This window comes from Colletes latitarsis, chromosome 1, assembly GCF_051014445.1.
Source record: "Colletes latitarsis isolate SP2378_abdomen chromosome 1, iyColLati1, whole genome shotgun sequence".
Lineage (NCBI taxonomy): Eukaryota > Metazoa > Arthropoda > Insecta > Hymenoptera > Colletidae > Colletes > Colletes latitarsis.
In genome coordinates, this window is record NC_135134.1 from 48,872,541 (window position 1) to 48,895,868 (window position 23,328).

The window sequence follows — 23,328 nt, forward strand, 5'->3', positions numbered from 1 at the left end:
GTCTCGCACCAAGGATGCAGGGGAACTAACCGATCCGTTCGTTCGTAAAATTAAATAAATGTACAAAACGGTTAATAACATCGAGGAAAAATTTTAATTTATTTTTAAACATCGTTCGACAGCGTGAAATAATCTTCACCCTGCAAAGACTGATTAATTTACAACGTGAACCTTTGTCTCCCATTGCGTTCGGGATTAAATTTATCAGCGATTTACACTGTGCGTGTCGGGTAAAACGATAAAAATGATTTACGCTCTATAACAATAACAATTAGTTCTCCGTTCTCGCGTCGGGATCCGTTAAGTTTTATCTATCGTACATAAAACTCTTCAAAAGAATGGATTACATCTAACAAGTATACTTTAATCTTAAGTCTCGTGATGTTTCTCTAGGAATCGAGATCCACGAACCATAAACGAAATTCGTGACTTTCGAACTGTACTCGGACGAAATGAAACGAAAAACAGTTTCGCGAAATTTAAACGAAGAAAATCGAGAGACACGATAGCGCGCGTGAAAGCATCGTTCGCGACAGAAGCGAACCGTTTCCATTCATATACTTTTTTTTCTTTTTATTCGTTTGAACATTTTATCAGGAATTTCACTATGCGTGGTTTTTTTTGATTCCATTCTTTCGATCGTCCGACGATTTTCTACGGAATCACGCTCGCCGACGTACAAAAATCTTTGCCTTAACAAGAAGGAATAACTAATATAACCGCATTCACGAAACTTAACGCACCTCCTATCGCTCTCGAACGCTTTCCCTCTTCCTCGATTGGCTCTAGGACACGTTTACTTTGTACTGTTCGCTCTACTGGTTGCTCTTAGTGACGTAAAGTTCGTAACATAACCCGGTAACCGTGGATCCGTCCGGCAAAACGAGATTACCGAATCGGCGCTTCGTTTAGGAATAACGCGAGACAACCTAAGCGATGCTTTTTATTTATTTCGACCATTAAACGGGCATCGATCGGAAAAAAAACAATTTGTAGAAGGTCTCGATTAGATCCAGTTGATACAAGAATATTTATTAAAATATTTATTAAAACGGAAAGTTTATCTTATAACCGACCTCGAATTTTTTTTTTTTTTATCGTCGTAACTCCGCTACTTTTACAATACATCTAGTAACATCTCATACTCCGTAAATACTTGCACTCGTACGCTAATGTATTCTTTTTTCGCTTATATACACACACCTGGGTTTCGTTTATGTTTAATTCTATACTTAATTGCATTACCTTGTAAGCTGAAGAACATCGAGAACGTTTTTAATTGAGAAATGCTCACATCGACCCGGACCTTCGACAAATCGTTTCTAGCTATGTAAGAAATTAGAATCCTGTTACCATCGAATCCTCCCCTACGATCGGATTTTCAAACGTGTATATAATCGGAACGTGTTGTTTTCATCTATTTCGTTTTCATCTCTAAAATAGAACGATCGATTTGTTTGAGAATTTCCGTGGTAAAGGTTTTCAACGATTCCATTCGTCTACGATATTGAGGTTTCATTATCTGACTGTAGCTTCGTAGGGCCGCAATAATTTGACTGTTCAAGGTCACTTGAACACCAGGCACAATCCCCCACTCGCGACGCGAATGGGCAACTAGTGGTTACCGGACGTAAAAAGCTAACGAACGAGAATGAGACGTTCGAACCGTCGTGGGTTTGATAATCGTTCGGTATCTGTTATCTAAAATCGTTGTACAGCTAAACTGCTCGAACAAAATTACGTTAAAATAGTTAATAAGTATCGGTAATATTTGTTTCTTTCCTTGTTATTGTTACTGGCAATGTTACCGTGTTGTTACCGATAATTCTACGTCACTGAATCTTAACCCTACCTAGGACAGTCGACCATGTTTGGCCTGGCCGGCTTAACCCGGCTTCTAACGCTATTTATTATTATTCTTTACTTGTAACATAACTTTTTTTATAATTAATATGTATTATTATTGTTTTTTTTTTTGTTAATGACCCACTAATTGCAATTTTTTGTTTAAATTCCTTTTTAAACCTGCATTAGATTCGCCTACTTAGCCTAAGGACATTAAAGTTTATGAAATGCTTATCTATCAGTCGCCCTTCCATCGCGAATCCCAAGTTTATCAATCAACGATCGCAATTCGTCGCTGACTATCATCTGTTTGTGTCGATTGAACGGTCCTTTTCAAAGGAACGGGGTGGGGGACGCCTTAACAAAGGAATTTTGTTCTTGATTATGTCTCGGATATGGCTAGTTCGAAACGTATCTCGCATTTTGTTTTTCCCCCCGTCTAATTTCAACATGGTTGCTGGGCGATTAGTCTATACCTCTTTTCGTAAAATTAAACACGAAACAACTGTCCGCGCGGTGAAAATAACATTTTAGTCGGAAGCGTTGGAGACTTTCCATCAACCGGTTTTATCATTACAATTATAGATTGTTGTCGGCGGAGAGAAATTAAAAATTGGGATTCAATTCTGTAAACTTTCATTGTCTTCGACGCGAGACGTGGCTCGATTAGAAACGAATTCCGATTCTTGGGATTCGAGTGTCTGTTCTTGTCGAATGGTTTTTTGCCTATTCTCCGAAGCTCTGAGTATTAACAACGACTAGATTCTAAGACGTTAATTAGGTCACCGAGGATCCATCCTGCACGCGGATGGCGAGGATCCTCCTCCACTAGTTCGTCCTTTTGAGCAAAGGATCGATGGCAAAGGGCGATTACTTACTTCTAACATCCACCTCGATAGTTTGCAAATTAGATCCAACGAAAACCATATTGAAATTAAAGTACACGGATCGTTTGTACGAATCTTTGGTTTCGTGTAAATTCAGAAAATCTGTGGTTGATTATTTCCCTAGCAAAAAAATACTGATACTCGATAATTAATAAGGAAGAGCTATTCGAACACTCGTGGGATTATTATCATCAAACTAATCGATTACTAACTAAATTATCCGCGCGTTTCTAAGATCGATTATGCCGAAGACAAAGCTTCGTACAAAACGAAGTTTATTCTGCGTTTTCTTTATGATATCCTGTATAGTATCTGAAGAACCTTCTAAAGAATATTGTGACACTCGTATAAACAATCGATCAACGTCAAAAAATTTGGCAGCGATCTCCATACGCGAGAGAAAAATTCTAACGAAAAGAGGAATTTTGTAAAAATGTACGCAACCATCCAACATGTGCGCGTGGATCGTTGAGAGGACGAAAAGTGGAGTTAGGCCCATTTTTACACTAGAAAATATACGTATACGCTCTCAACGTACACACTTTCTTCATTTGTTCACACACGGAAACGCAACATCTCACGCATCGTTTACTTTCGCACGCTCACGGATATGAGTTAACATATTTAGTTATTCTTCTGTTTTTAATTTTTGAACGCAGCGGGTTTCGTTTAATGTTAATTGTATTTTTTTTTTTTCACGTTTTCTTTTTTTCTTCTTTATTCTTTCAATTCTCTTTGTTTTGTCTCTCCGCCCATAGCCTCTTGTGTCAAACGACGATCGTGTCGTTTTTATACTGCTTTTGTACACGTAATAAACTATGCGACGCGTACACCAATGTACAAGCGTCTATAAATATATTTATATATTACATATATATGTCATATGTATATATACTATATGTATATCTGTAACGTCTGTGTATGTATATATAGAGGGTGTTTCGCGCGACTGGGTCCAGCCAGAACTCTCGAACCGTAAAAGATAGAAAATCGGGCGGAAACGATATCGAGCATTTGTTGATTGCTTTAATAATTAAAATTTCGTACGCGTCCATTTATTTTCTCTAAAAAAAAATTGAATATTTCGGAAGATGTTTTAGACTCGACTATCTTGTACGGTTCAGAGACTATGGTTGGGCCCAGTTTCTCGAAGCATCCTCTATATATATACATATATATATATATATGTATATATACTTGGTACGATAAATGTTATATTATATACGATACAGCTAGCAACACTTTACAAATGGGGTCACATAAAAAATAAAGAATCACGATCTCTCACGTTATTGACTGTACGTACACGTAATTGTCTAACATCTCGACTTCGCCGACTTAATGTTTATTTATATTTCCTATGTTGGGTCGGAAACGATCCGAAAACGCTTTCTCGCTGACCCGTGAAACGACACCCCTCCTTCTCTTCCCTCTGTCCCTTCCGTCATCCGTGATCGGCACAAAAATATCGTCCCTCTAACGTGGCATGCAGTCTTCGCGCAACGTCTATTTAATCTATTTCCCTGAAAGTCCTCGACAGCCCGAAAATAATAGGAATCGGAGGCGCGCGTGTACAGGAACGCTCGACAATCACCCTAATTCGTGCGAAAATATTCTTTACTTTGAACCAGTACGGAGAAATCAAGCGTTCTTTGTCTTCCTCCAATATCGCGCTTCTCTTCTCTATCCGAAAGCAGACCTGGTCACGTTCGAGTGAAAATTGAAAACGATACGTCGATTTATTTGAAACTATTTTAAATGAGTTATCTTTCAAATTGAGCTATACTTCCATCGAACGATAAAAAGAAATGGGTGACAACCGTTAAGAGTTTCTGAGCCTTTCTTCACTTAACGCGACAGTATTTTAAAAATAAAATAACCGTACTGCGAGAAAACGTATCGTTTAAAATAGTATTCCAAAGGTGGCCAGGTCTGCTTGAAAGTTATATTAGCGTAACACTTAACTATTTAACCCTTTAAGCGCTGTGCCGCGTTTACGTTGATCGTTCCTGATAATAATAGAGATAGCACTTAGCAGTTAAGAATCAATTGTATGGAATAAAAATAAAAGGTGAAGATCGTTAAACGTTGCACAGACTTTTCAATTATTTTTAAGTACCGAAGCCTATAGTTTGCGAAATAAATACACGAATATGTTCAGCTATAGTTATACGTGTGACTACTTTGTCTTCGATTACGCTTAAAGAGTTAAAACATCGGCCAAAAATAAAGCAACAATCGAGACGACCGGGTTGAAAATAAAATATTCTATTCGCGTCGCGTAACGATTGTTGCCATTTCTCTGTTGGAGGACATCGACGAGTCAATGCAGGAAGAAAGCTCTAATTCTAATTTAAAGGTGTGGCTGGAAGGATTCCTGAAATGCGTGTAATTGTTTAAAAATGTGATGCTACGGTAATCGTCAGTCATTTCGAGTCCTCTAGAGTTCCTAGCGACGAGTCGTCCAAGCGTTATTCAACGGATCGTCAGCGTTGTAGCGTTGTGATAATTAGAGTGAATATCGTAGCGTCCCGAAGTATAGTTTTCCGTCGTATCGTTCACCTTAAACCGTAAATATACTTTATATTAATCAAAGAATCTCCGTGTCGCGAACCGTTTGTTTCACTGGAACTCTATCGACGAGGATAACGCACATTTCGCGAGTCAACATCGAGAAATACTCAACCGGTAGCGAAACTACAAATTTATAAAACTTACGATCTCGTAACGGCGAACCGTTCGCGATAAAATACTTTTTGCCTGGGAAATTCAATTAATTGCCGACGAAACGGGATTTCTCGATCGTTCAACCGGCTATATCGAATGTCTATCGTTCGAAACGTCTAAACCCATCGCTACGCAATTAACGTTACCGTGGATGAAACTCGCGCGTGGAGCAATTAACCAATGTCGCGCCCAATTTGATCAGAGCGAACGTTCGCGTCTCCTAATTTTGTGTGTCGCTTGCGTGCAACGATAAATACGTAACTTTCTTTTCTAGAATACGTACACAATTGTTAATTCCTTACGTTTTTATGTACAATCGAAAAGCAGTAGAGTAGCGTAATTGTAATGTTTACATCGCAACGTGTACGGAGCGTTTCACAGGTTCCTCGTACCGATTAATTCTCTGTCGATCGTGCAACGCTACGGTCCTGAACGCTTACAACAGACGAATCACGATGCGGAACGACTCAATTACGATTCGCACTTAGGAATACTGGTAATCAAATAAACTCTTTCGCTAATAGTCGTATTCGTTTCCTAAATCAACGCTCGTATAATTCACACGATCAACGGTCGCGTCGAACCAGTCGACGTCGAAAACTTTAAAACCTCTAAATGTCTATAACAATGCTCTAAAATGTAACCAATGAGGAAGGATACCTTCGTCGAAATGAAAACCGATCTTTCGTAAAATTATGACTTCGAATCAAAAATAGATGGTGCTACCGGATTCTGTCGAATACGTATATAAAAAAAATAGTCTCGTAAATTTCTCTTCTATCCGTACGTTCGTAATCATCCTTTCCGAAACTTCCTATCGATCGATCGATCGTTACGAACCTAATCGCGATACGCAACTACCTTTTTGCTGACGTGTTGTATTATTTGGCGATAGACTCCTCGGCAGACTCGTCCTCGGATGTAAAATGAACATCGTGTCAAACTTGTTGGGACGTGATCAAGTCGGTTTTACTTAAATTCTTGAGGATCGACGGTCCAGGCAGCTTCTGAGACGTGCCTGACGAGCACGACGGCTGCATCATCATTGGCTGACCGTACACCAGGACTATGGTGTTTCGCACGGAATCGTATCCTCCTGGTGGCCCTGCGTTACAATTATTTCATTAAACTACATCAAATGTACAAAGTATTATCCATCGAGTAATATCAAAGGCAGTATCTTTATATACAGGATGTTCGACCACCCCTGGGAAAAATTTTAATAGATTCTAGAGGCCAAGATAAGACGAAAATGAAGAATACCAATTTGTTCATGGAGGCTTCGTTAAAAAGTTATTAACAATTAAATTCAAAAATTTCAAATCGTTCTGGAAAAATTATTTTCGGTTACGGGGGTCAATTACAATCATTTTTGGTGAATACACATACTTCCGAAATCCTACCCACTTTCTAGAAAAAAATTCGAGAAAGTGTGAAATTTTTCGACGGAAAAAAAAAATTTCAAATCGTTTTGGAAAAATTATTTTTAGTTGCAGGGGTCAATTACAATCATTTTTGGTGAATACACATACTTCCAAAATCCTACTCAGTTTCGAGAAAAAAATTCCTTACCGAAAATATAATTTCTGGCCAGAAATGTCTGCCCGAATTTTCATGCGAATCTTTAAAACGTCATAACTTCTGAACGGATTAGACGATTTTGATGTTTAAAAAAGCAAACTACGCGTATTTTGGTGGAGAATATGTATAAATAGCAAAAATATTCGAAAAGTTGGTCCTTGACCCCGCAAAATGAGAAAACCCCCATAAAAATGGTCCAATTTTCAAACAGCTATAACTCCTACTATTGTGAATATATTTCAATTAAACTTTTTTCTGGAGTAGAGCTCATGAGTACCTACAAAAAAGTATCACACAACTTTTCTGTAGGGCGTCAAATAAAATTAGTAAAATTTAAAATCTAATTTTTAAGAAAAATCGACAGGAGGTAGGGTGCCTAAATTTTTCGGTGAAAAAAAAAATTTCGAATCGTTCTAAAAAAATTATTTTCGGTTGCGGGGGTCAGTTACAATTATTTTTGGTCAATAGACATACCCCCGAAATCTTGCGCATTTTCGAGAAAAAAATTCAGTACGGTCGGAACTTTAAATGTTAATAACTGTTTAACGAAGCCTTCATCAACAAATTGGTATTCTTGATTTTCGTCTTATTTTGGCCTCTAGAATCCCTCATTAAAATTTTTCCCAGGGGTGGCCAAACACCCTGTATTTCTTCGTCCTCGAAAACTATTTCCAAATCTATGGGAATCGTAGATCGATTTAAAGGATTATAAACTCGTGATGAACACACGATATAAAGTTTGAATTTCAACGAACGTAACAACTTGAAACCATTTTATTTATTTTGATAATAGATCTTCTCTGAATCGTACAGTCGCAAAAATAAAATTCGTCGCGTCCTCGATAATTCATCGCGTTCCAGTGTCAATTATTTCTAATCGGGGAACAATTTCCGCGAAAATCCTTGAGCGTCTCGACGATAATTAAACGGTTAAATCTTATCAGAACGACGATGGACGGGCCAAAGTAATATTGAATCTGCCCCGAAATCGCGGGTCCCGGCGACGTCGAGTCTGATGAACTGCGGATGACGTTCGCATTAGTACTCGACCCGGGCACATCTCGTTATCGATCATGCTGGCACGCACGTAGGCGGAGACCTCTGCACGGACCTGGCGATCCCGTTAATAAAAGAAAAATACGGTCTCTCGTCCCTTCTGCTCGAGATTTTCCGTGCCCCGAGCGTTACCGCGCCACGTAACGACCGCGTCCATCGTGCCACTGCACTCCCTCGCTTCTTGCATCAAACGACCTTACGAATACTTGCGACACGATGATCCCCACCACCCGTTTCTATTTCCTTCGACGCGAGCCACCGTGCAATTAACGCGTAAGGAACATCAGGCTTACGTAGAGTTGCTCAACTCTGAACTCATATAGACAGAGTATTAGGCCAACCCTTGGGAAAATTTTAATGGCAGATTCTAGAGTCCAAAATAAGACGAAAATCAAAAATAGCTATCGATGCAAATTTGTCTCTCCGCCTCCGGTGTTTCGTATTGCTCGATATTTTTAGATACACCGCGTCCAAACATACGAAACGTACGAATGTTGACCTCTGTAACGTTTTATATCTCAGGAACGGTTTATCGGAAAATCAAGAAAAAAATTCCTTTAACGTGTGGCCAGAGAATCTCCCATCAAAATTTCTCCCAGGGCTGGCCGAACACCCTGTATATAATATTACAGAAACCCAAGATTCCAACCAAGTTTTCATTTCTGTTTATTTATCGTAATAATTTGGGAATTCGACTTTTAGAAGACGATAGTACACCTATGATGTGTGTGAAATATCAGACGAAGTTATTTCATTTTCGAACAACGAATACAAATTTTAGACGCGTTCGTAAACTAAGGTCGAAGTATATAAAAGAGCATCGAGCTCACATTAATTATTTACGAAAGCGTACGAGCGATGAATATTATAATATAAGACCGGAAAATCGAACGTCGTTTCTCGAACAAATTCCATATCGCCACCTGTGTTTCGCAGACGCGTTAAACGCTCCATTGTGCGACGGTGTATATCTAGATTAATTATCTTTAGTTATCCATTTATGTCGCCGAGCGACGTAATCCGATTACAACGGGAGCCGATGGGTCGGTGATTTCGCGTCCGGGTAAACGTCAACCGCGACGTATTTATTATTGAAATACACATTCCGCCGGATGATGGCGTTTAGTTGCACACGAGTGGAGTTTAATTAAGTTCCTGATTACCTGGCGACGGCGTGTGAGTGAGGATTCTCGACGGGGTCGAAGGATTTCTGACGGCCGGTCGCCACTCGGTGGTCGGTTGCAAAAGTACTTTGGCGCGCCACCACACGCTCTTGCACCTGCTCTTCTTCGTCCTGCCCTTCCCGTGTCTCTGATAGGACGACCTGTTCAGGTCCTCCTCGTCCTCGCCGTCACCGTCCTCGTCGTCGTAGGCAGTTCGTCGTCGAGGGTCCCTCAATTGATTCTGAGAAAATTAGAATCGACTCTTGTACCTAGGTAATCCTCCAGTTGTGAATCAACTACGATTCTCGTGGCAAGATCTATCGATCCACCAAATCCTCGGAAACCAGTTGACAGAGTTCGAATATTAATTACATACGAGAGTCATGCCAACGATGACCAGAACGGGTATCAGCCCGATGATCCATCCGACACCGTTCGCCCATTTTGGATAAACGTAACCGCCGTACGTCAGAGGCTGGTATTCGATCCAATTGAAGAAAAGAATGAAGAACAACGTCGCCGGGGTCACGATTCTCCACATCCATGTCCAGAAGAACATCCAAAGACGACTCTGTGGCCCGATCATCAGCTGGACGTCGTCGAGGAATCGATCCGCGCCGTAGATCCAACCGACGAGAACGCACTCGCCTATGGCGATCAATAACACCGACCAATTGGCCGCGTATTTGTCCATCAGTTGTAACCAGTACACCCCGGCCTGGAAATATATCCAACAATTTCATCGGATCGTTAAAAATTCAAACTGCTTGAGTTTATTCAATTTTTAAATAAAAGTTTCCATCGACCAAACTAGCAGACGCGTAGAATTTTACGTGCAAAAATAAGTTGGGGAGATAGGAATGACCATTATTTTGTTTTCGAGATAATTGAAATCGGAGATTTATGGGGTACGCGCGCGATCGAATACGATATGCCTAGCGCGTCTGACCATTAATCGTTATTTCTACTTGCTCCGATGACCGAGTCGTATTCTATCGCACGCGCGACCAATGAATTTTCCAGGTCGATTTTCTCGAAAACAAGGCTTCCTTTCCCATGTACCGTCACACTCGGTATTTGAAATTATTTTGTAAACCGTTTGTTTAATAAATAGGTGTTTCAAACAAAAGTTTCACGGTATCAAAGAAGATATATTTGCACTCAGTTTGTGGCACTTGCATGTATGTAGAAGGATGAAGTTTTTAAACCCAACCTTGAAAATATACATAAAATGAGATGCAAACGCAAATATATAACGATATTGATATGTATAAAATAAATAATAAAATAAACAGCGGAACTAAGAGAGCGAATATAAGGCAGAGTATTTAGAGATAGTAATTAAGGACGAAAGATCTGGTAGGTTGTTCGAAAGAGAAGTAGGTTAGGAAGTTTTGAATATTAGAGGGAAGAGAATTGTAGCAGGACGCAGCTGTATAATAAACGGAGGCTCGAAACTTGGAAGGTGTATGCTGGGATGGATAGATGTAGTTTGGGATCGAGTGGGATGGGTATTAGTGGAATGATATGAGGGATTAGTACGGATTAAGGTATATAGGTAGACTGAGTGGACAGTGTGTCCTATAATAAGACAATACAAATGAAAATTTCGTCTCTGTTTCGTTCTAAGCTGGTACGATTTAATAAATAAATAAAAGGCACGTACTTCTTCAAGCTCTAAGTAAAGGTACTATGTTGGATCGAAAGGAAATAATTTTAACGTATGCACGCTCTAAAAGCACAGAGCACATTTTGTGGTTGTTTTTACCGTTCGACGTTTTCTGGTATAAACCGTAATCTTTAAAAGGGTATTACGATGCTCTGAGAGCATACTGATTCCAAAGTATCTTAACGTTCGTTTAAGTTGCTTCTATTCCACATTTTTCAAGAAACTATATAAAAAGGAAGTTATAGAGAATTATTTTCTCGACTAAAAATATTTCAACTTACAAGTAAGCGACAGAAAATTTATTTTGGATCTATCTACTGTGTTTCATTTTACGTTCTATGATTTCATGCGAATTTTAAAATACATTTCTTTTGGTAAACTTACGTTGGTGGTGAAGATAATTCCACCGGCGTAGCCGAAAACAGCCGCCGCGAGGACGACCCACACTTTGAAGTTCCTCAGGGCCGGAAACGCGTCGAGTATAGCGGTGGTGACGGTCTCCATCAGAGCGAATTGCGAATCGAGGCCCAGGGTGAGAAGCATCACGAAGAAAAGCAACGACCAAACCGGCGCGACCGACAGACGTGCAACTACCTATTTTTTAACAAATTTTTCTTCAAAGCCGGCGACATCATTTACACGAGCAAAAGCATTTCACGCTTGAAACATCAGGCGAAGAAGCTCAATTAACGAGATACCATTGTACGCGGAACGCGTGCAAAGCTATCGTACGCGTCCCTTTGTTATTCGAAACCTTTTCGCGTTGCACGGAGTTGGAGAGACAGACGTCGCGAAATTTATTCCACCGTACTTAAAATCGTTCGAAATATAAATTATAGCCTTTCTCGAGCGATTGGGCATCGAAGTGAGGCGAATTATGAGCACCAGATCGGTTTAAATTCTTGATCTATCGGTACGGTGTCGGTTTACTCACTTCAGGATAGACGATGAACGCTAATCCGACGCCTTGATCGACGACGGAGGCGACTGGGACGTCGAGCTCGTGGGCCAGGAACCCAATCACCGAGAAGATCACAAAACCGGCGAAAAAGGACGTGCCGATGTTGCTGATGGCGACGATCACCGAGTCCTTGTAGCAATCGTTGTTGAACTTGTTGTAGGAGCTGAGCGTTATCAAACCGCCCCAGGCTGGGCTCAGGGCGAAGAAGATCTGCACCGCGGCGTCGCTCCACACTTTCGCGGACATTAGTCTCTTCCAATCGGGCGTTAGATAATAGATAATGCCCTCGCTGGCACCAGGAAGCTGAATTCCTCGAATGAAGAGGGCGATCTTCGAACAAAACAGAGTGATTTCGATCTTCGCGATTCCCAAAAATGGCTTAAAAAAGAACGATCCAGCGGTTATTCGAGAGCAGAGTATCTATCTGATGAAATTTGTTCTGTTTACAAAGCTGGAAAAATAAAAAATGAATTTGAAAAGCTAAGGGATGATTTTTAATTAACCCCACTTACCAGAACGACGTAAGGGAAGAGAGCAGTGAAGTAGACGACCTTCCCAGAGCTTTGAACACCCTTGCTCAGACAGAGGAAGACAATGATCCAAGCCAAGAGAAGGTTTATTGCCATCCAGGGTCGAATGGATCCTGTCTCTTCTATTCCGCTGCTCATCCCCAAGACGTGATTACTGAATCAAACGCAATTTGAATTACAATTACCATGTTGGTGCACGAAGGTTCCCGCGGTATTCGAACAAAGGAACGATCGCCAATTAAAAAATTCTCCCAGAGAGAACGACCCTCGCGCGGAGAAGGAAAGCAGCTCGATAACGACGAGACTTTCGTTTCCAATTAAATCGAGATCGATAAGCCGAAAAAGTAAAACGAGCACGGGAAACAATTAAAGAGATCTAAAATTCACGGTAATCGTCGAGAATTTAAACTCGAGACTGGATGGTTGCGGACCGTCTGAGAATTTATGAAATGTAAATGTTTCGATAAAAATGGAAATTTTTACGAAACTCGGGGATTGCATCCGGAAATTTAAATGGCTATCCTCCTTTTTATTAAATCGCTTAGCGAATTTAATTTAAGATATTCATATACATGAAATTTTTAAGAATAAAAGAAACGTGTTTATCGACGTTTGGGTCGATGCAACTTTATTAATTTTCGCGTTGGTAGTACGTTGCAGGGAACCGATGATTCTTACTTGAAATATTCCTCAGCCGGTGGTTTCCTAATGGCACTAGTGATATTTTCGATAGTCAGACCCATGGAGGCCATTTGGGTAGAATTTAAGCATCTTCTTTTGAAGTACGTCATGTTTTGAGACACGCATGCTTCGGCAGCTTCTGGCATGAAACAATCCTCTGTGCTCCAGGGTGGCTCGCACTTGCTCCACGGCAGTTTACCAGCTCCTACGACGATAAAGACATTTTCTTGGTCACGAGGGAAATACCAGTAGGTCGCTACAAGACCTTCTTCTTTGACATACGGATAAGAAAAACCATGAAACACTCGAAACATTTGAACGTCGATTAATTTTATCACTGATTGCTTACGTATTTATTATTTTTGTTAAGGATTAAAAAAGATTAATTTGACAGTCGAAGAATAACAGGAAGGAAAGTGACTGTAATTGCGTAATATTTTCCGAGGCATCCCGACGCAATACATTCTCTGGAAGCAATTTCGAGCGAGCAACTACGGTTGAAGTACGACCTTCTCGATTAACTTTATGATCATTGTCTCCCTTCAAAAATAAGAGGAAGCGTTTCATTTTCCCTGATTTAATGTTCATTTTTACGAACTATAATGTCCCACCCATCAGGGACGATCGATATCGAGAAAGAAACTGCATTCGATTCGAAAGAAAAACGACTCTTAACGCGAACGTTACAGACACAGCGTTGTTGATTCTTTAATAATACAGTGCCCGTTGAATTCGTAATGTGGCCTCTTTTTTTGTCTCTGTACGCCCACCGCGTTCCTAGAAACGTCAATTGCATTACTTCGTGGAAGCAGCCCCGGTACCATCGCGCTCATTTATTCCTCTTAAATTCAATTATGCGATCTGTGCTACACCTACGGTATTTGCGAAAACTGTTAAAGCGTACGATCTATCGTTTACTCTGTTCGAACTAATTTGCATAATTTTCTGTACCTCGGAAACTCGCGTCAAAACTTTCACCCGTACATTACGAATAAATTATTTCGTGTACTTGGAGTTCGCTAAACGTGCCTGCTATCAACTCGGGGAATTTTAATTACTGGGGGAAATTCATTGCTTAAAAAATTGACAAATCTTACCGACAAATTTCTCTCCCCCTAAAAGTAAATTTCGATATAATATAAATTATTTTCGACTTGGTTCTCTTATCCTGTCCATTTGCATCCGTTGACCAAAATATTTCTTTCCACGGTGGTTCTCGCGGTATCCTTCGTTAAAATTGTTTATCGAACATCGAGTCTCTACATATTAAAGTCAGCTTGTTGGGAATATTTGAAAAATTAATTCTAATTAAAATTCGTGAGCACAGAAAGATTAAGGACCACCAAAGCGTCCCTGAAAATGCTATCCCGCGTGATATATCGGCCGGGTGCGAAACCCGGAAAGGTCCCGCTCAAAATGGACCGACTTCAAGCTCCGTGGGATCAATACCTCGGCGTTTGATGTCATATTTTCATCGCGGGAAGGAAAACTACCGTGGCAACGGTGTCCGTACGGTAATAAATCTCACCGGTGAGGGAGACGAAGATGTAGTAAAGCGTCCAGGCGATGATCAGGTTGTAATAGAGCATCACGACCGAGCTGATCAGGACCATTCCGTATCCCAGGCCGCGTAGCAGGGGGCAGAAGCGTTTGTAGGCTGCCACTGGGCCAAGGCTCGCGTACTGCCCTGGGGGGAGGGGGAGGGGGCAGAATATTCAAGGAAAAGTAGAATAAAAAAACAGTAAACGATCGATGAGCCATCGTGCCAGATAGTAGTAATGCACCTTGCAATTTGCGTTCATATCGCGAACGGTCGCCTAAAAATAACGTTACGTAACCCGGTAGCGAGATCGATCGTTCTATTTCGGCGAATCGACGGCGAAAAACTTGACCTTGGGAATCGCCGTGACGAAGAACTTACCCTATTCCCGTGCGATACGAAGCGCGTTTGCAATCGTAAAAGGTTATTTTCGTAATCAGTACGGAGGAGGATCGATCCAAGAATTGATAAGTCTTGCGATTCAACGTTGCACGAATCGCTTGGTCGGAAAGTTTCGACGCGTTCGACTTCTACCCGATTGAATCGATACTCTGTGGCGTAGCGCACGAAGCTACCCCTTTCAAAGACTAACTGATTTCACCGGAATCTCGATTCGACGAATTCTGAGGGGCGAACGGATTAAGACGCGCATCGAATACACTGGGATTTCGAGTTAACCCTTTCTGTCCAAGCGATTTCGTGTAGTAAGTTCAGCGTGTAAGCTCGACGATTCCATTCGCAGACGCGATAAAAATTTGCAACGAGAGGCAAATTTTATTGGTATCTTTCATTTTTTTATTTTAAAATGTATTAACAATCGACTTGATTATTAAAAATTTTGAAAAATTTGTTTTAGAAATAATATCATATAACGTGCTCTATCTCTTCAGTTTTTAGAAAGCTGCGAACGATCATCGCCTTTAAGTCTTTAACCCTCCTATAATTTTCAGTATAAACTATTGATTCGAGTGACCCCCATAAATAAAAGCTTGAGGGTGGTGAATCCGTCGATCGTGCTGGACATAATATCTCATGAATTTTCGAAGTCTTCTCTTCTCGAGCAGAAAGGTTGCTACAATTTTATTTTGCAAAGGTGCACTAATTACTTACGATGGCCGTCGAAGCGTAGATATTTTGATCGCGCGATAGAAATAAGTTCTACTTACCTAAGGAAAGCTCCATGAACATGAGAGGCAGTCCGGCGATGATGAGCATCACCGAGAACGGTATCAGAAAAGCACCACCCCCGTTCGAGTAACAGAGGTACGGAAAACGCCAGACATTGCCAAGCCCGACGCTGTACCCCAGAAGGGACAGCAGGAAGTCGAATTTCCCCGTCCATGTGCCTCTTTCCGGGTGCTCGTCCACGCCTGCCTGCAACGACGCTTGGCTGTTCGCCACCGAGTACTTGTCTTCGTTCTGCTGAAGAGACCACAACGCGAAATCCTTTTCATTTCATTCTTATCAATATTGTATGGAAACACCACGCTTCCGTAAACTTTCGCGTTCTTGGTACCACGTGTTGAACAGCTATCTATTTTTAATTCCCAAACAGTGGCTTTCGACTCCTTAAAAATTCATTAATTCGTACTTAATTGTCGGTATTTACAGTCGATAAAACGTTATTATACTTTCGTACGTGTCGTTACTATCAACGATTATAAGATAGTCGATGCTTGGAATAGTTCTTTTTTAATATCAAGGAAACAAGTATTTCCAAAGTGCAAATATGAATCGTTGTAAATCTTTCTGTTCGATTTTATACGGCGACTAAGTCTTCTCCGTCTATAATTTAATTTCAAGTATACTCAGCCCATTCCACTACTGTATCGCTTCAGATACAATTAATAACAATTTAATAAGAAGGCTTAATACTTGGTTGATAGTAGAGGAGTAATCGTAATATTGGTAAGTACCGAACTAGGTCAGACAATGGCGGTGGCGTGCATTGAACGTATTCTTCTTCGACTGGTCGTAACTTGAAAAATGTTGCCTGGAATATCTTACGTCCACGTGACTCTTTTCGCGTTTACCAACTTTGGCAATTAAGTATCGTTTCTAACAAAAACAACGGAATGGCGTCGATCGAGAACCACTGTTCCGGGTCGAAGAAAGACTCGAAAGTTTCGCGATTTTCCTCGATATTCCTCTTCCCAATGGTCATGATTCGATCTGTGGCAGTGTAACGCCACAACGAAGTAAACTGCAGCCTCTGCAGAAGTTTCCTGAGGAATTACTAATGCTAATGACCACTGGGAAATCAGGGCTAACAAATTGGTTCAATGCTCCAATCTATCGTGCACCGTCTAATTTTCCAGTCGTCCTCACTTTTATCGATCGACATCGCCCAACGAGTAGATTTTGCGAAATAGGCGCGGGTGCAACGTGACGTCGACAATGTACGTTTAATATGGCGTGTGGTGCGTGGAAGCGTAAATTCTCCAAGAGCGTAACGTCCTTTTAATTAAAATACATCGATCAAAACAATAGATATCCCGATACTCTGGCCATTAAACAACTCGACGAACAAAGAAGAATGCTTCATGCTGTTCCGCGTTAACGGAAAATAATTTTTCGTCGATGTTTGTAAATTATTGCTAATTGAACAAATATTAAAATTTAATATAACGCATCAGAGTTCCGTGTAACGATAATTTACAAACAACTGTTTCCCGGTACTGTATTTTCTATTATTTTCACGGCCGATACTCGTGCAAGCACTCGATAAAAATCGACGAACGCGCTCGAAGCTGTATCTGTCAGCGACCACTCGAGTCCCGGAAAAAAAAATTGCAATAAACGTTCAGCGTCACAATAAATCACAAATTCGCGACGCAAATATTAAACGACACGCGATATCGGAAACGAGGCGATATACGCGTGACACGTATTTCCCGGGAAATAATTTTTCGCCCCGATTCTGTTTCCACGAATGATTTTCTTGGCTCGTCGACGAGCAAGGTTTGCTTTTTCGAAGAAACATTAAAAGCGACCGAAAGCAAATAATTCTATACGTCACTACTGCGCCAGTCAGCGGTGAGTATGCATTTAATTATTCGGAGTTGCATACCTTGCCTTTAAATTCCATTTAACAGGATCTCTTGAACAATCTCTCTTTCCTATGGCTCTGTGCACACGATTCGATGAATTAGTACGATCGTCTTAAGAATTCTTATAATTGTTCGATGCGCAAAATAAACTCTAATCGTTTGCTCCCACGAGTCTCTTCGAAAAATAATTCTGTATTTAAAAAATAACAAAAGAAATAATACAACTTGAATCTTTAATAGTAACCGTGAGATACGACGTTCTTCCTGAATTATCGTTTTAAAAATAAAATAGAGTCATACTTTCAGGACTCTCCTCTAAGAGATCCGTATCTCGAGGAATCGAACCAAGTCGGGGGAAATGGGGCAAAAAATAAATCTTACAGCTCGCGTCCTAGAAAGTACAGTGTCTAGATATTACGAATCTTTACTGGCAACTATAATACTTAACCTTGTTTTAGACACAATACTCGACGTTATAGCCTGTTGATAAAAGCATGTTTGTTGCTCTCCACCGTGTAAAGTCTACGTTTCGAACGGATGGAACGATCTTGGTGTTGAGAAAAAAAATGGGACTTTCAGTGATGAAACGCAATTTTTAAACACTTTCCCGTTCCTCAAACTTTCCTCTGGAAAATTTTAAAAGGCTGGAACGATTTCGAGGAATTTTTAAAGACAGAGGATGACAGTTTTAATTACGGGGCGACGCATCGTTGCGTCTCGTCGTGACAGTGCCGCGATAAGATTCGTTTCGCTCTTTTCGTATTAACCTTGTTAGTCGCGAAAGATCAATACAGGAGTGTTTCCGTTCGCGATTATAAAAAGAGTCGGCTCGGCGTCTCGCGACGAATTAATTCGCGAAGAAGGACTTCCAGAAGGATTTCAACGGTGCATTCAGCGTACGTTTGTTTTGTCTCTCCGTCGTAATAGACGTTCGCATTAAGGTCGTGTAACGCTCGCCGCGTACGTTTCAACAGCTCTCCCGGCGATTTGTTAAGCGTTTGCCTTGGCGCTAGCGAACATTTCGTTCCCGCGAATCGATTAAAGCCCGAGGAGCCCATTCAGGCAAATTTCATTTTCGAGATGGATTCTGGCTTCGGCCGCGCTACTCATCGATTTCCCTTCAAACCGCTCGCTTTCTCCGACACCGACAATTGTATCGACGATTGATTATTGCGAAAATCCCAAACTAAATAATCCCCGTGCAAATGTCGAGTCTCGCGATCTCGAGGACGCTACGTCTTTCCTGATCCTGGTCGCCTTCGTCCTCGATTCTACGGAGAAACGGGGACTATATTTTTAAGAGAATCCGATGGAATTACTTTAATATTCGTCTCTCACGTCTGAGAATTTGCTCAAATTTTTAAAAATTTATCAGCGATAGGATCGATACGTTAATCGTTGTTAGAGAGTTGTCAAAATTGCATTTGAAATTAACGAGGGAAATATTTTCTTAAGTAACCAGAACATATCGAATATCGTAGATTTCAGTATTCGTAGTCTGAAATATAAAAATTTATCCAGTTTGAGATGCTTTTTAAAGGAATATACTGAATTTGTAATGCGTAAAGATAATTTAAAATTGCCTCAAAGTGCAATCTTTCGAGCCAGAATGTAAAGAAGATAGTATCGAATTAACCATTGATCGCGTTCGCAAAAACCAGCACCATACTACCTGTTCTCCGAGCATCGAGGATCGTACTTTTAGCAGAAACCATAAACGTCGAGCAAGGGTTTGAAAACTCTTAAAACGTTAAAACGAAAGTAGAACGTAGGTACTTCAACCGAGGCGAACATAAGGAAGATTCAACGGTAAACTTGCAAGTACCCGCTAGACTTTAACCTTTCGCCGCTGAGGCAGTATATATACGTTGACCTAATAATTTGTAGCTCATTTGCAGAAGATATACATCCGCGTCCCGATGCGTTAACACCCAATTGCGAAGGACGTGCATACGCTAAATTAACGATCATCCACGAACAATATACGTTCTCGCAATTACAAGTTGAATCGAAAATAAGACGTGCGGCAATTTAATCGTGGTATTCCGATCGAACGGTGATAATTTTTCATTCTACGATTGTAAGATACGCTTCGTAATTTCCCGTCGTTTTACGGACTCGCGACTATAAGTGCGATTACACCTATGGACGGTGGATCTATGAACTTAATCCGCTACTTAAAATTTCCGTTTAAGCAACGAAATGACTCTGTCGACGATACGAGCGACGGAACGTTGAAATATTTAAGTATCGGAGAATCTACGAGCGTAACACGAAAGGGTTGAAGAGAGAGGATCGGAGAACGAGCGTAACAAAATTCGCACGGTTGTGTAAGTATCGCATAGGACGATCGCTCGAGCAAAAAGCTTCGGGTGCTTACCAAGTGCGCGCGCCCGCGCAATTACCATAATTCGAGTTAGATCGAAAGCGTCCCGACGGTTACTTTCGTCGAGGGCCCCGGGCTCTTCTCTTCACCCCCGACTCGCCGACGCTTAAATTCGAATTCGAGTAAATTCTTCGAAACGCTCGAAAAGAAACGACGCGCGAGACCCGAAGGGATCAAACGACGCGCCCGACGGTCGGAATAAATCCGATCTAAATTTGCCTCGAGAGATTATATAGGAGTCGTTTACGAGGAAATTCACTTACGTCCCAGCAATCCAGATAGGGACGAATCCTTGGCGAGGACTCCTCCATCCTCCAAACTGGCACCGAACGTGTCTACGAAGTCAGGCGAGCCTTCTCCTCTTCATGCTCTGCATACGTCTGATTGCTCTTGCTGGCGCGTTTATTGTCGATCTATTGGTGTCCATCGTTAATTCGAGGCCCCCGTCGAACAATCAGTCGCGCTGGTTTCCATTTCTTCGGTTCCCTCGCGAGAATCTCTCCTTTCGATATTCATTCTTCAACGCGCCATCCGTCCGTTTGCCTGGAAAATAAAACCGTGGGATCGAGCACCTTAAAATTTGATTACAAATTCGTTACGCAATGTAAGATCGAGTATAACTATCCGTAGCAAAGTAAGATTCCACGACGCGTACGGGACGCTAAACAATAACTATTCGCGTCCTAATTGCTGTTATCAAGTTCGCACCAGATACACGGCCACGCAATAACGTAGTTACTCCTTCCAATGCTCGCCGCTTTGTAACTGACAGTCCGGGTCACGCCGTATTTCTACCCCCGCCAGCCATTTCCACCGTTCCCTTTTCTCCGCATTAATTTCGTAGCCCGCTCGACGCCGATGGCTCCGATACCGCGGAAATGTCCCACGTTTCGATATAATTAGGACGCCTCCAAACCCAAATCTTTACAACTCGTGTACACGGATCGTCGATGGGTCATTACTCAAACGAAACGCGTCATTAGCGAGTCGTTAAAACATCCACCCTAATCGCTCGAACGTTTCGCGAATTTCTAGTTTCGAGAATAATTTCAAATATCGGGGACCTCGTCGAATTCAAATAGAAAAATTTACTAAATTTTTACGATTTTTAGGCCGCATTTTTAAGGATCTTCGATAATCGATTTCAGTAATCTTTCGATCCTCTCATGATTTTAATCCGTCAAAATTTCTTCTTGGAAGGGTCAAACAGTGTGATCGACGAGAAGAAACGAATTCTCGGAGTGTGAAACAGGAAACAGGCTGACGTTAATTGGAATTCGCTTTCAATTGCGACCAGAAAAGAACGACGAACGTTCGCGGACGAATGTTCCGCTGGTCGAACGCGAAACGGAGTGTTTCTCGATAACGTGAAACTTGGGTGCGAAACGCTGTTACGTGATTAACGTCGAGCAACGTGATCGTCGGCGCGGAAAAGAATGACACAGTCGGGATTAATCGAAGGCCCGAATAAAGATGTTCCAACGAGTGGATCCGTCGGGCCACGGAACGGTTAACGTTAACCGTCAGCTGTTGACCTTGTTCGTAGCAGCCTTTCGTCTTTAACCTTTCCGTCGCGGAGGGTCGTGCGAGCCAAGTGCTCGTATCTCATTATTTTTAATCGCCTCCGCCGGGAAACGATTGTTCAACGCCCCGAAAACCACAGGGTCGAATCAATTACCTTTTCATTAAATCGCGCGTTCAAAAAATTTCGCTTAATATTTCCAATTTAATGGATCGTAGGAACTTGATCGCGCAGTGGAAGATCAGCGTGTTCGATTCACCCCTGCCGCGACGTCACTGCGATCACGCTTAAATGTCAGCCGGGTGACCATGGGTGGTAGTTCACTGGTCGCTTCGCGCGTACCTAATGCTTTACGGGTCTTACGTAAACCCGATTCTGCATTCTGTCCTTAGAAAATCTATGTCAGTGTAACCTGCCCCGAACTCGACGCGTTTAACATCCCCCGTTCGCGTGACAACGGTTCGACGATTCGATGTTTCGGAAAGATAGAATTTCGCTCTTAAACGTCGCCGCGTGGAACCATGCGCGAATTCCGGAATTCAAATGAAACCAGTTGCTCCGATCGCCCGAGTAAAATCTCGGTACGATCAATCGCTTACTGGATTAATTTCATTCGCTGGAATCGTTTTTACCGAAATGCTATGGAGGAAACAGCTGTCCCCGAGGGGATGGAAACCGAAATTAAACAGCTGTCGAACGCGACGAGCCGAGGGGGTACTCGCCAAGAAGATGGAGTGTTCGTGAGACTTCTGGCACCGTTCGCCGGCACAGTTTAGCCATTACGTAATCGCGACAGTGTCGTTCACCGGGTTGATCGCACGCACCTGATTACGCCTGGCGATGAAATCCGTGGACAGGTCGTCGCGGGTGATTCTGGTTGGTCTTTGGTCGATCAGCTGTGGCCGGTACCGTTGCACGCGCTGCCATTGGAGAAGTTTGGCGAACGGCGTGCCAAGGTCGGAGACACGCACTGTCACTGGATTTTCAGGGTCACAGGCCGCGGAGGTTGGATCGCGCCGTAGGTCCGCCGCGGGCGCACGTCGGCCAAAAACAAACGGGGCACCTGCTGGCCGTGTTCCCGACGACGTCGTCGACGTCGCGCGCGTTCCGTTGCGTTGACCGCGAGAGCCCGCGAAGAGGAGCGTCGATCGTGTAGGAGACGGTCGACGACGAGGCGGACGGACGGACAGACAGTGGAAACGGTCCGTGCCCGGGCAGCCAGCCAGCCAGCCAGCCTGCCTGCTTATGGGAGAGCTTTTCTACTTGCAGCACCCCCAGTCGACCCTGTCGAGCCTCGAACTCGACGGATCGATCGATATTACTGCTCCTGCGAGCTGCGTCCTACCCTAAACCCTGTGCCTCCGTAGGGCTACTCTTTCTCTGTACACGTATACAGGGTGTTTCCGGTACTAACGCTCCCTAACCACCAACTCGCTAGCTCCCCAACCTGACCACTAATTTCTCAAATTTTCTATAATATGTCAAATAATATGCCAAAATATATTCAAATAATTTTATTACTTAAACATACTAGTAATCAATTATAATTTAAATTACGATATGTTACGATTTTTTTTTTTAATATTGCCGAGAGTTAGTTGATGACGTTTGTCGCTCAAAGTCGATTTATAAGTTGAAAACGAACGCTCAACATTACAAGATGTGATTGGGGCATATTTGAAGCATGCTTTAATTGTTTTGGGTTCTTTAACAATCTGATCTCATAAAAT

At 41.9% G+C, this 23,328-nt stretch overlaps 1 protein-coding gene across 6 annotated transcripts; it reads right to left on the reverse strand.

The window, feature by feature from the left end:
- Nucleotides 1–75: 75 nt before the first annotated feature.
- On the reverse strand, nt 76–22,871 carry LOC143344785 (sodium- and chloride-dependent glycine transporter 1). Of its 6 annotated transcripts, none has more exons than XR_013080145.1 (12): nt 22,423–22,870; nt 20,340–20,619; nt 15,807–16,062; nt 14,629–14,787; nt 13,098–13,305; nt 12,402–12,573; nt 11,863–12,219; nt 11,313–11,522; nt 9,636–9,977; nt 9,260–9,500; nt 6,321–6,564; nt 76–5,294 (listed from the first exon to the last, which is right to left on the reverse strand). XR_013080145.1 is itself a non-coding variant. In XM_076771233.1 (12 exons), exons 3-12 carry the CDS (start codon nt 17,726–17,728, stop codon nt 6,398–6,400), a joined length of 2,127 nt encoding a protein of 708 aa, XP_076627348.1. In that variant the 5' UTR covers nt 17,729–17,767; nt 20,340–20,619; nt 22,423–22,871; the 3' UTR covers nt 76–6,397. The 6 variants fall into 6 exon arrangements, 5 of the variants coding, with proteins under 5 accessions (XP_076627348.1, XP_076627328.1, XP_076627339.1 ...); XM_076771233.1 differs by adding an exon at nt 17,711–17,767 and having other exon boundaries at nt 76–6,564; nt 15,807–16,059; nt 22,423–22,871; XM_076771213.1 differs by adding an exon at nt 17,711–17,767 and having other exon boundaries at nt 76–6,564; nt 22,423–22,871.
- Between the last annotated feature and the right edge of the window lie 457 nt (nt 22,872–23,328).